At 44.9% G+C, this 13,697-nt stretch overlaps 1 protein-coding gene and 1 pseudogene across 1 annotated transcript; one reads left to right on the forward strand and one right to left on the reverse strand.

Annotated features, from left to right (window-relative positions):
* Window positions 1–6,508, forward strand: part of LOC115120981 (transcription factor 7-like 1-B) — a 35,607-nt pseudogene extending 29,099 nt beyond the window's left edge.
* Window positions 6,509–8,855: 2,347 nt separating this feature from the next.
* LOC115121027 (caspase-7-like) lies at window positions 8,856–13,011 on the reverse strand. Its single transcript, XM_029650039.2, has 3 exons — window positions 11,408–13,011; window positions 9,868–10,031; window positions 8,856–9,767 (listed from the first exon to the last, which is right to left on the reverse strand). The coding sequence occupies exons 1-3, from the start codon at window positions 11,643–11,645 to the stop codon at window positions 9,318–9,320; spliced, it is 852 nt and encodes a 283-aa protein (XP_029505899.1). The 5' UTR covers window positions 11,646–13,011; the 3' UTR covers window positions 8,856–9,317.
* Window positions 13,012–13,697: the final 686 nt, after the last annotated feature.

Genomic DNA, 13,697 nt, shown 5'->3' on the forward strand with positions numbered 1-13,697 from the left:
AACAGGTGTAGACCTTAAAGTGAAATGCTTGCTTACGGGCTCTAACCAAGTGTGGAGGGGAAAAAAGTGTGTGTGTAGGTAAGTAAGTAAAGAAATAAAACAACAGTAAAAAGACATTTGAAAATAAGAGGAGCAAGGCTCTATACAGACACCTGTTAGTCAGGCTTATTGAGGTAGTATGTACATGTAGATATGGTTAAAGTGACTATGCATATATGATGAACAGAGAGTAGCAGTAGCATAAAAATAGGCGTTGGCGGGTGGTGGGACACAATGCAGATAGCCCGGTTAGCCAATGTGTGGGAGCACTGGTTGGTCGGGCCAATTGAGGTAGTATGTACGTGAATGTATAGTTAAAGTGACTATGCATATAATATTAATAGAGAGTAGCAGCAGCATAAAAGAGGGGTTGGGGGAGGCACACAATGCAAATAGTCCGGGTAACCATTTGGTTACCTGTTCAGGAGTCTTATGGCTTGGGGGTAAAAACTGTTGAGAAGCCTTTTTGTCCTAGACTTGGCACTGCTTGCCATGCGGTAGTAGAGAGAACAGTCTGACTGGGGTGGCTGGGGTCTTTGAAAATTTTTAGGGCCTTCCTCTGACACCGCTTGGTGTAGAGGTCCTGGATGGCAGGAAGCTTTGCCCCAGTGATGTACTGAGCCGTACGCACTACCCTCTGAAGTGCCTTGCGGTCGGAGGCTGAGCATTTGCCGTACCAGGCAGTGATGCAACCGGTCAGGATGCTCTCGATGTTGCAGCTGTAGAACCTTTTGAGGATCTCAGGACCCATGCCAAATCTTTTTAGTTTCCTGAGGGGGAATAGGCTTTGTTGTGCCCTCTTCACGACTGTCTTGGTGTGTTTGGACCATTCTAGTTTGTTGTTGATGTGGACACCAAGGAATTTGAAGCTCTCAACCTGCTCCTCTACAGCCCGTCGATGAGAATGGGGACGTGCTCAGTGCTCCTTTTCTTGTAGTCCACAATCATCTCCTTGGTCTTGGTTACGTTGAGGGATAGGTTGTTATTCTGGGACCACCTGGCCAGTTCTCTGACCACCTCCCTATAGGCTGTCTCATCGTTGTCGGTGATCAGGCCTACCACTGTTGTGTCGTCTGCAATCTTAATGATGGTGTTGGAGTCGTGCCTGGCCATGCAGTCGTGGGTGAACAGGGAGTACAGGAGGGGTCTGAGCACGCACCCCTGGGGAGCTTTAGTGTTGAGGATCAGCGTGGCAGATGTGTTGCTACCTAACCTCACCACCTGGTGGAGGCCCGTCAGGAAGTCCAGGATCCAGTTGCAGAGGGAGGTGTTTAGTCCCAGGTTCCTTAGCTTAGTGATGAGCTTTGAGGGTACTATGATGTTGAACACTGAGCTGTCGTCAATGAATAGCATTCCCACATAGGTGTTCCTTTTGTCCAGGTGGGAAAGGGCAGTGTGGAGTGCACGCTCCTTGAAAGCGGCAGCTCTAGCCTTTAGCTCGATGCAGATGTTGCCTGTATTCCTTGGCTTCTGGTTGGGATATGTACGTACAGGGATACAGCCCTTTGTAGTCTGTAATAGTTTGCAAGCCCTGCCACATCCAACGAGTTTCGGAGCCGGTGTAGTAGGATTCAATCTTTGCCCTGTATTGACGCTATTCCTGTTTGATGGTTCGTCGCAGGGCATAGCGGGATTTCTTGTAAGCCTCAGGGTTCGAATCCAGCCCCTTGAAAGCGGCAGCTCTACCCTTTTCCTCAGTGCGAATGTTGCCTGTAATCCATGGCTTCTGGTTGGGGTATGTACGTACAGTCACTGTGGGGACGACGTCCTCAATGCACTTATTGATAAAGCCAGTGACTGATGTGGTGTATTCCTCAATGTCATCGGAAGAATCCCGGAACATGTTCCAGTGATAGCAAAACAGTCCTGTAGTTTAGCATCTGCTTCATCTGACCATTTTTTTCATAGACCGAGTAACTGGTGCTTCCTGCTTTAATTTTTGCTTGTAAGCAGGAATAAGGAGGATAGAGTTGTGGTAGGATTTACCAAATGGAGGGCTCTGTACGCATCTCTGTGTGTGGAGTACAGGTGATCTAGAATTATTTTCCCTCTGGTTGCACATTTAACATGTTGATAGAGATTTGGTAGAACTGATTTAAGTTTTCTGCCGTAAGATATGGTTGCAGAAACATGTACAAAATAATTTAGAAATATCGCAAAAATAAACACATAATAGCACATGGGCCCCACATGGTTTGTTTCAGTAACTCAGATTGCATAAGAGCAAGGCATAAGCCATGACCATTGCAGGAGATTAGCTGTGAAACTGCAATTTGTCTCTTAGCCCCCATGACAAATGTATAAAATTGCAGGAAACAAGCTTAAAAATAAAGGTGAAATAAATTTAAAAAATATATATTTTAGTCCGCGGCCAAGAGGGCCTCTAAAACCACACCATTGTCCATGCCCACTACCCCTTCCACCCTGCTAACTTAAGCGCTGGTTGTGTGTGCACTGCTTTTCTAAAAGCAAGCGTTCACACACACAAACCTTAATGTAGTGAGACGTGCAGCTGGGGCCTGACTGATACACTCACCAGATAGAGGGGAGGGTGTGTGTGTGTGTGTCTGCATACATAATCTGACCCAGACCCATGTGGAGAGTCATCGGAGTACACTCTCTCAACCTCTCACATTCTGTAATACACACATCCTCCCTCGTACGTCCCTCCACAGACACCCCTCTTCATACCCGTTTCACGATATGTCATATTTGTCCATTAAATATTTTTTAATATGTAGTGCATGCAAACAATGAATCAAAGTGGTATGTTTTAAATCACGCTCGCTCTCTCTAGTATCTACAGATGAAGTGGCCCATGCTGGATGTTCCTGGAACTTCTGCTTTAAAAGACCCTCGCTCTCCCTCCCCTGCTCACATGGTGAGTGTGTGTGCACTACAGTCTAGTGACTGTGCAGTGACATCACTTGCCCTGACACATAACATGTAAAAGGACAACTGTACGTAGCAAGTAAGCTTCTAGCTTTACATACTTTATTGAAGTACCTTGTTTTTATTACATAACTTACCCTGGTTAGTTACCCTGCTCTGCTACTATCAGCCATTTAGCATGTCTCCCGGAGTATCCACACACGGCACTCGGTTGACCTGAATCGTGTCCTCCCTCACCCTCTCCAGGCTCACACACACACCCTCCTGACCTCCCTCAAACCTGCTGCAGACAGACAGACGCTGGAATGTTAAAGCCGAATGGTGTTAATCTGTCAGAGACAATGAGGACTTTAGCACCTCCGGGTGGTGTGTGTAGCGATGGCTGTGTGTGTTCTGATACAGAGACCAGGACCGTGAGTGTGTATGTAACGGAGTGTGTGTTCGGTATCTGAGGATATCCCTGAAGACCTGGTGGAGGACTCACCCTCTGTCACTGATACAGCCAGTCAGCCCAGAAACAACCGCAGGCCCTAGGGCCAAGGCTCATGTCGATTTGAAAGCATTGTATAGCTGTTCCAAATCTAATCCCTGCCTCTTCCCTCTCTATCTCCCTCTCTCCTCTCTTTCTCTCTCTAGTCCAATAAGGTACCAGTGGTGCAGCATAGTCACCTGTCCCCCTTTTCCCCACTCCTGTCCTACAGTCCAGACCCCTTCCCTCCACGGACACCCCTCCTCACCTCTCAGCTGACACGGGTATGAAAGTTACTCTCCTCTCTCATCCCTCTTTCTGCTTTTGTCTGGAATACTCAGTATTAATGTTAAAACCTAGGTGATTCACATTTTACGTTTGATATCTGTCAGATGACACTTGTCACTATATAACAACAGATATACATGTTGCTCTCCCCTCTCCAGGTCTTCCCCCCACCCCCCACCCAGCAGAGCTCTCTCCTTACTACCCTCTCTCTCCTGGAGGCATGGAACACATGACACACCCGCTGAGCTGGCTGTGAGTCACACACACACGCCCATTCAAACTCTCATGATGAATACAATAATGGTTTAGTTTATTTTGCCAACCTTTTTTAGCACAACATATGCTATTACAAAAGTGCCACTGTTTCCCCTACCTCGTTTTCTGTCTCCAGGCAGGGCCAGTCCATGTACGGTATTCCAGTGGGGGGGTTTAGACCATCCTACCCTGCAGCTCTCGCCTTGAACTCTTCCATGTCCAGGTACAGCTCACCTAATCACTCACACACATCCACCTATCACTCCTCTGGAGACTACATACTGTGATGACTGGACTTCTGTAAAGATTGCAAACATGTCATTTAATTGTTATTTCTGTTTGTGGTATGGTGTGTGTTTGACAGCTTTGTGTCCAGTCGTTTCTCACCCCACATGGTCCCGCCTCCCCAGACGTCAGTCCCCCACCCTGCCATCGTTTCCACGGCGATCAAACAGGAACCGAGAGACAGCAACCAGCACGGGTACGCACACACACAGCCCTTTAAACCACACACCTTTCTCACCCCCCCGTTGCTGACTCCGTAACTCTGTGCTGTGGTGTGTGTAGGAGGTGTGCTGTGTCTATGGGGGACAGAGAGGAGGAGAAGAAGCCTCACGTGAAGAAGCCTCTGAATGCCTTTATGCTGTACATGAAGGAGCAGAGACCCAAGGTGGTGGCTGAGTGCACCCTGAAGGAGAGCGCTGCCATCAACCAGATTCTGGGACGCAGGGTGAGTGGCAGTGTGTGTGTGTGTGTGTGTATGCGTGCTCACACACGGTCATTGTTTGTACGATGTGTGCGTTCATGCTGAACGTTGTGGTCAATGACCTATGCTCCAGAAGGGAGTGTGTGTGTTAACCCTGTGCGTCTGTCTACAGTGGCACACTCTGTCTCGTGAGGAGCAATCTAAGTACTATGATATGGCCCGCAAGGAGAGACAGCTACACTCCCAACTCTACCCTGGATGGTCAGCTAGAGACAACTACGTAAGTAGTAATTATTTAGTAGTGATTTGATTGGTTGCTGTGTGGTGGTGGTGGAGGACGTGATGTGATTGTGTGTGTGCAGGGGAAGAGGAAGAAAAGGAAGAGAGATGGCAAGCCAGAGACTGCTCCAGAGGGACAGATGACACACCCCCAGTCAGCTGCTCCAGAGGGTAAGAACCACCTAATACATTCAAGATCAGAGCAATATGAAGACGTGAGAAGTGACCTACTCTGTTCTACTTAATGACATAACTGCGAAGTAACAGCAAGACTGATCAGTGTGTTTTTATTTTGTCTCTAGAGCACTTCTCCGCGCAGCTCAAGAAGTCGTGTGTGTCGTATGGAACTCAGGAGACCCAGTGTGTCTCACACACACCTGACACACACACACCTGTCCCAGGCTAGTCCCGCCTCCTCTCTGGACTCTCCAGCCACGCCCACCACTGCTCTGGCCTCCCCTGCTGCTCCCGCACCCACACACACCGAACACACACACTCACACTCCGAGCACACACATCCTGAGCAGGTCCAGCCCCTCTCCCTCACCACCAAACCCCCTCGTCTGCAGTCACACAGGGACACACACGGTCAGGCTTACAACCACATCCAGTCTCACACACATTCACATGTATTAACTCACACACACCTCCCCCTGCCCCCTACCCCCAATAACTCTTCATCCCCCTACTCTCATCCCCCATTTTCTCTCCACATGAGCTCATCCAGCAAACAGACTCCACCACTTCTGTCTCGACCAATCCCCTTTGCCGCTGGCTTAGCTCCTCCCACCTCTATCCACCAATCAACAATGAGCTCCCATCATGCCATGCTCCAGTCCCAGCCACTCTCCCTCGTCACTAGAAATAATAGTTAAAACCCAAAGACGCTAACCACAGATCTATGATCAGATTCCTCTAAGGTCAGCCGTAATCTTAAGCATTACACTACCCCTAACCACAGATACCTCTAAACCCTGTCTAATCATGGGTGGGATGAAAAAATATATGACCCCCTATCAGTGTGTAGGAGAGTCCACTCTACTATGTGGGCAGGGGTGAACAACTCCTTGAGGGCTACATGATGCTCCAGCCTAGCAACACACACAATTGAAATAGTGTTTGAATAGAGGTTTAAATGAAGATCATTATTCATTGATTAGCAGAATCATGTTAGTGATTGGGGGGGGATTAGGGTCAATTTATTCCTACTTTTTTAATTGCTTTTTTTGTCTGTAAATAAACTTTTTTAACCTTATATAGATATTAGACCAGGTTTTATATTAGTATGGAAAGGAAACAATTATTGGTCAATATTTGACCACACTTCTTAACGTCATGTAACTACATTTGTTTGTGAAATGGTATTGCAACATCTTACCTTTTTTTGTATTAATTTGTCCAATTTGCTACTTGTATAAAATACAAAAAAGGAAAGGTCAATTTTTAAAGAAAAATAGATCAAAGTATGTTTGTCTTTGTGGTAGTAATGTGTATAGATCTGTTTTCCCTCCCTCCCCTATTCTTTTATAACCCCCCGTATGACTTGAGTCTTGATAATAAACATCTACTTATTTCTGAAACGTGTCTGTTCCTGCGTTGTCTTTGCCTTTGGTAGCATAGTCTTTCTAATAAACACACTGCATCTTCAATAGATCTCATCATCGAAGGTAGGTGTTTCCTATGAACCTCAATGTTTGACCAGCACAAATAAAATGTGCGTGCTTAGTCCCCTCCTGTTCACCCATGACTGAGTGGCCAAGCACGACTCCAACACCAAGTTTGCTGCCGATAACGGTGGTAGGCCTGATCACCGACAACGATGAGACAACCTATAGGGAGGAGGTCAGAGACACCAGGATAACAGTCTCTCAATGTGAGCAAGACAAATGAGATGATCGTGGACTATAGGAAAAGGATGGCCAAACACAACCCCATTCACATCGACGGGGCTGTAGTGGAGCGGCTTGAGAGTTTCAAGATCCAAATACACCAAGACAGTCGTGAAGAGGGCACGACAGTGCCATTTCCCCCTCAGGAGACTGAAAAGATTTGGCATGGGTCCCCAGATCCTTAAGTTCTACAGCTGTACCATTGAGAGCATCCTGACCGGGTTCATCACTGCCTGGTAAGGCGCTACAGAGGGTAGTGTGCACAGCCCAATACATCCCTTGGTCCAAGCTTCCTGACATCCAGGACCTATATACTAGGCGTTGTCAGAGGAAGACCCCAAAAATTGTCAGACTCCAGTCACCCAAGTAATGCTGTTCTCTCTGCTACCGCATGGCAAGCGGTACCGGAGTGCCTAGTCTAGGTCCCAAAAGGGTCCTTAACAGCTTCTACCCCAAATCAATAAGACTGCTGAACAATTAATCAAATGGACACCCAGACTATTTACATTGACACCTCCGCCCCCTTTGTTTGTACACTGCTGCTACTCACTGTTTATTTTATATGCATAGTCACTTTACCGCTACCTAAATGTACAAATGACTTCGACTAACCTGTACCCCCCAAATTGACTCGGTACTGGTACCCCCTGTATATAGCCTCGTTATTGTTATTTTGCTATTTATTTTGTAAAAGTTTTTTTACTTTAGTTTATTTAGTAAATATTTTATTTCCAACAATGCAGTTCAAGAAATGAAGGGCTTGTAAGGTCTACACCATTTGTTTTTGGCGCATGTGACAAGTAACATTTGATTTGGATTTGAGATGTAGATATGATCTGTTCAAGAACAAGTTTCCTCAACTCAACCTTTATTACTACAATAAAGTGCACAGTCACTGATCTAATCGTCTTACAATCGGAGCAAGGCTGAACTTGGGTATTTGGAACGCAGACGTCGTGTGTGTGTGTCTGTACCAGCCCAGGGTATACTCAGAGCAGGTAGTCTAGGGGTTAAGAGCAAGTAACTGAACTTACCTGGTTCAAATCCCTGACCAGGTAAAAAAATATATGTTGATGTGCCCTTGAGCAAGGCACTTAACCCTAACTGCTCTTGTAAGTCCTGGATAAGAGCGTCGGCTCATTGGCTAAAATGTAAATGCATAGGTGTATAGTATCAGTTGCTCTACTAAATTTAATCAGCTGGTTGAAGGAACTCCCAGGTTAATGATTAAACATGTAACTCTTATGGTCATGACCTCAGAGTTCCTCAGCAGAGAGTCCGTCTTACTGTAAATGAGTCTTGAGAGCGGAAAGTGATAGTGCTGAGAAGTACATTTGTATCAGTAATGAATCAGATGTGTGTGGTAGGTGTTTATGAGGTGGTTTATCAGTGTGCTTTGTTTGCGGTAGGTAATTATGTGCCAGAGTGTATCAGGTGACAGGCGTTCATGTTATGTGTTCTTCTTTCCCTGTCTTGTCTGTCTGGGGAAAGGCCTATAGTCCTTCTCACAGCTCAGTATGTGGGTTCAAAGAGTAAGGACGCATTCCAGCAATCTTTTTACATTTCCTATTGGAAAAACAATATCCCACCTCTACAGTAATATACACACACTTAAGGGTTACACAAGTTCAAACTCAGTCAGCCATTGAAGGAGTTGGTCTGATGGACTTCCCCATGCTTGCAGGAACAAGAGTTGAGAAATAGAGAACCCCACTTGTGCCATGTCATGAGGAGAACCTGGGCCACTTATTGAGATGTTCCTTTTAAGTAAATGAGGTGAGAAGGAGACTGTAGTGTGACTTTAATCTTTTAGTCTACCTGGACTGGTGTTCCTCCTTCTACAGCAGAGGTACTCAAATCTGAGCCTGCTGGTGCACTGAGCTGTCTTCTTCAACTTCCTCTCCGTCTCACTGTACCAGTCAGAGCGCTACAACTTAGGAATACAGTCATGTCTTGTCTCAGTTAAAATACTAAAAACACCTTGAACATTAGATGTATCAAATCAATTCATGAAAAAAATATATTGTCACACACAAAGTCGTTTTTAACACACTCAACATTGAGCATGCGTGTTCAACTTACATTTAATGGTTTCAAATAAAAGCATAGAAGCAGAAGCTTAGCCTTAGGTTGCCATTTGAATTAAAGAAATAGACTCAAATAACATAGTATACCGTTCATTATCTAGAATATTTTAAGATGCGTCAGTTGTCTGTAAAGGAAGACGCCATAATCATCTACTCTGTGATGAAACCACCAACAGCTCCAGATCTGTTCCTTTATCCACATATCTGGTCTTTACAATGTTCTGTTTCTATTATGCACACGAACATGTACACAAGTAACAGAGTGGAAATTCTGTCCCAACCTTTGCACAAACTCACAACCCTCTGGCTAACAACACATTGGAAGTCATCCGTACTAATGTAGCTGACAGAGCAAGTCTACCCTGTCAATCTGTGAGCGACAAGTGCCTTTAGTTCTCACAAAGACTTCGGGTTTAGCTTATAGATGGTTTGCGAGGTCTGTTGCACTCTGGGTTGACCAATGTCGTTGCAGAAAGCCCATTGGCCCCGCCCTCCTTCTCGGGCTCGGCGAATGGGAACACCTCTCTGGTCAGTCGCGATACGAAGCAAGGCATTTCCTTCTTCCCCCCCAGCAGACGACCTGTGGCCTGGAAGCCAAAGGCTACACGGTGGGAGAGGCGTGTCAGTAGGCGTGTCAGCTCCAAGGCTCTGCCCCCTTCCTCCTCCAATAGGATGCAGAGTGTCTGGAGGAAGACAGCCCCCAGAGGGTGCATGAAGGCCCCATAACCTGGCGTGGTGGCGTACATCACCGCTGTATCCATGGGGATGAACAGGTACTGAGACAGAGTGTCCTCAATGACATCACTTCCTGCTGAATCCGTCTCCACTGTCACCCCATCATCCAGCTCACCCCCACGACACGCCTAGAGAGAGAGAGAGATTATTACTAATGATGATTGTCATATCACTGACTGATTTTTTGTTGTGGATGTGGTGATTGATGATAATGGTAATGATAATGACCTGGATAAAGAAGACTTTGGTCTTTCCCTCCATGTGTGAGTTGTTGAAGCAGGAGAAGATGTGGGACAGTCTAACTGGCCTTCCGTCTGCCCCGAACACACAGCCCTCCTCCCCGTGAGACGACAGCACTGCCAGGAAACACTCCTTCACCGGCCGCTCGCTCTCTGCAATCAATCAATGCATCAATCAATCAATCAATTAATGACATTTTATTAATTTATAAATGTTTTGTCAGAAAGTGCTTTACTGGCCTAGACCCATTAAGAGCTAACAGCAGCACAGTGGCAAGGAAACAGTCCCTAAAAGGAAGAAACCTTTCGAAGAATCAGACTATGGGTCGGCCCATCCCTCTCTGGCTGTACTGGTTAGAAGAAGAAACATTAATCGAACATTATCTCCCCTGTTGGGTCATGTGATGATGGTGGTATGCGATTCCTCAGAACAGTTTGCTTTAGTGAAAGATTAGCTTATCCATCTGTCATCCTGTCTGCAGGTCACAGCACGGTGTGTGCATATGTCCGCAGGTGTTTGCACAGTAGTTATTAAACAGGTGTGTATAGGACTGTGTCATCCTTTATTACTAGGACATTCTGTTTCGTGAGTGTGCGTGTGTGTGTCATCATTTCATTCTGTCTGCACGCCATACATACAGTATTTCAAATCTCCTATGATTACTACTGTAAGTAACTGTAAATAACAATGAATGGCAAATAATCCTTCCTCTGCCTCCCCCTGAAAGGGACAAGACAGGTTAAAGAAGGATTTTTAAGCCTTGAGACAATTGAGACATGGTTTGTGTGTGTGCCATTCAGAGGGTGAATGGGCAAGACAAGAGATATGATCTGTTAGGAAGGTGTCCTTAATGGTTTGTTTTGTACACTCTGTTTATGTGTGTGTATACACTGAGTGTACCAAACATTAAGAACACCTTCCTAATATTGCGGTGTGCTCCCCCTTTTGCCCTCAGAAGAGCATCAATTTGTCGGGGAATGGACTCCACAGGGACGCTGGCCCATGTAGACTCCAATTCTTCCCACAGTTTGGTTCAAAAGCACGTAAATCTTTTATCTTGCCATTTCACCGTCTGAATGGTACATATATACAATCCATGTCTCAGGGCTTAAAATTCCTTCCTAACCTGTCTCCCGTTCATCTACAATGATTGAAGTTGATTTAACTAGGGACATCAATAAGGGATCATAGCTTTCACCTGGATTCACCTGATCAGTCTATGTCATGGAAAGAGCAGGTGTCCTTAATGTTTTGTACACTCAGTGTAGGTTTTCAATTGTTTTGCATTCAGGGCTGCAGTGGACTCAGGGCTGCAGTGGACTCAGGGCTGCAGTGGACTCAGGGCTGCAGTGGACTCAGGGCTGCAGTGGACTATGTGACCGTCCCCTAATTGCTAACATTACGTAATAACGCTGATATGTTTGATAAAATGGATAAAACCAGGATATAAAGTATTTGTTACTGTTTTAGAGCTGATGTAGAGCAGGGGTGTGTGTGTATAAGGTATGTGTGTGTCTGTGTGTGTTACCTGTCTTGAAGAGTGTGTACATCTCATGAGAGGTGAGGTCAGTGTGTATGTCCACTCTGTATCCCAGTCTGGTCAGGGTACGGTGGAGCCTTTTGGTGTCTTTCTCCGCCCCTGGCCTCCTGCACAGTGGTACACCGTGGTCAAAGTTCGACACTGCGACCAGGACAGCGCGGTTACACTCCTCATCGCCAGCCTTTGTCCGTCTCCACAGCGGCATTTCCAAAAATATAGAGACCATTGGTCCAGTTGGTCGCTGCAGTCTGGTTCCTCTCAATGTTTCTACCAATCCCGTTGGAGTCTCAACCTATCCCTTGCTTCTGTCGTCTCTGCTTGCTCTCTGGGGGTTTAGGTCGGATTCACTGTCTCTGACAAATGTACTAGTATATTGTGCACAAAGTCCAATGTGATAGAAAGAGTGTAGATCAGAGTGCCGAATTGAGTGACTTCTCTCTTGGGGTAAGGTTCAACAGGTAAGAGCCACCTGAATACACCACCAGCACGTATATATCCACCTAAGCTGTGTCTCAGCTTCTTTAGAATGTCAGTGTAAAGTCTGTGTGTTTATGAGTCAGGTTCAGGTGTGTATGTATTTATACTGCAGCTGAACACTGTTCCAACTTGCAGACAGATGGGCTACCGCCAATAGCCCTGCCCTTTACACTAACACACCTGGAAGGCCAGAAGTGGAATATCAGGATCACATGCTGTTGCGTCACAGTATTACCTAACTCTGCTCTTTTTGTTTTTCCCTCATTTCCTCCTACATTTATCTACTATGTTCTTTTCTGTGTGCTGGGAAAGCCATCTCAGTGAAACCCGTGTTAGCTCATCTCTGGACTTAACCATATTTCACAACCTATAGCAATGGATAACCAGCTCATCTCATTTGCAAAGGGCTTGCTGGGTAGACTGTCATCAATAGCTTCACTTTCACAAAGACTCAAAGTCACATTGTATAAATAGGAGTAAGTGGTTCTGAATAATCACATTACTCAGGGATTGCCAATTTCAGAAAATTTAACCAGCTATATTCACCTACATAAATAACCAGAAAGAACTGACTACTGGAATGTTTAGCTTTTTAGTTGTTGTTAGGGATGGTCGTGAGTACACGAGGAATCAATTCAAGGTTTGTATTTGATTAATAATAATCAAATGCAAGGACTTAAAATGTTCACTGAACAAAAATGTAAACGCAACATGTAAAGTCTTGGTTCCATATTTCATGAGCTGAAATAAAATATCCCAGAAAGCTTATTTCTCTTAAATTTTGTGCACACATTTTTTACATCCCTATTAGTCTATCTATTCCTTTCTTTAATCTTTTGGCATAATCCAGAGCAATCAATTTGTAATCAACATTGAGAGAAGGGTCTTTATCGGGCTTCGGAATCATTGAAATATGGCCCTGTTTCATAGTGGAGTCCATTTCCCCATTTTCAATGCAATCTTGAAACATATTGAAAATAGGGTCTTCTATTGGGATCTTTGCATAACACATTTTAGTAATGGGATCTTTGCATAACACATTACATAGATTTGGATAGAAAACACTCTAACGTTTCCAAAACTGTTAAAATAATGTCTGTGTATAACAGAACTGATATGGCAGGCGAAAACCTGAGGAAAATCCATCCAGGAAGTGGGATTTTGTTGATGTGGGTACTTTTCAAATGAATGCCTATAGAGTATCTAATGGGTTAGTACCCAGTTAGTACCCAGATACTATTAGGATGTATTCATCTGCATGTTTTGACCGCCTTTGGCCAGTTTTTTTTTATTTTTTATTTTTATTTCACCTTTATTTAACCAGGTAGGCTAGTTGAGAACAAGTTCTCATTTGCAACTGCGACCTGGCCAAGATAAAGCATAGCAGTGTGAACAGACAACACAGAGTTACACATGGAGTAAGCAATTAACAAGTCAATAACACAGTAGAAATAAAATGGGCAGTCTATATACAATGTGTGCAAAAGGCATGAGGAGGTAGGCGAATAATACAGTTTTGCAGATTAACACTGGGGTGATAAAAGATCAGATGGTCATGTACAGGTAGAGATATTGGTGTGCAAAAGAGCAGAAAAGTAAATAAATAAATAAATAAAATTTAAAAAAACAGTATAAAAACAGTATGGGGATGAGGTAGGTGAAAATGGGTGGGCTATTTACCAATAGACTATGTACAGCTGCAGCGATCGGTTAGCTGCTCGGATAGCTGATGTTTGAAGTTGGTGAGGGAGATAAAAGTCTCCAACTTCAGCGATTTTTGCAGTTCATTCCAGTCACAGGC

This window comes from Oncorhynchus nerka, linkage group LG4, assembly GCF_034236695.1.
Source record: "Oncorhynchus nerka isolate Pitt River linkage group LG4, Oner_Uvic_2.0, whole genome shotgun sequence".
NCBI classification, from domain to species: domain Eukaryota; kingdom Metazoa; phylum Chordata; class Actinopteri; order Salmoniformes; family Salmonidae; genus Oncorhynchus; species Oncorhynchus nerka.

Coding starts and splice junctions, on each gene's coding strand:
- LOC115121027 (XM_029650039.2), bottom strand. CDS start 11,645: ATGGTCTCTATATTTTTGGAAATGCCGCTGTGGAGACGGACAAAGGCT. Junction 10,032..11,407: donor GTACACACTCTTCAAGACAG/GTAACACACACA, acceptor GATTGATTGCAG/AGAGCGAGCGGCCGGTGAAG. Junction 9,768..9,867: donor CCAAAGTCTTCTTTATCCAG/GTCATTATCATT, acceptor CTCTCTCTCTAG/GCGTGTCGTGGGGGTGAGCT.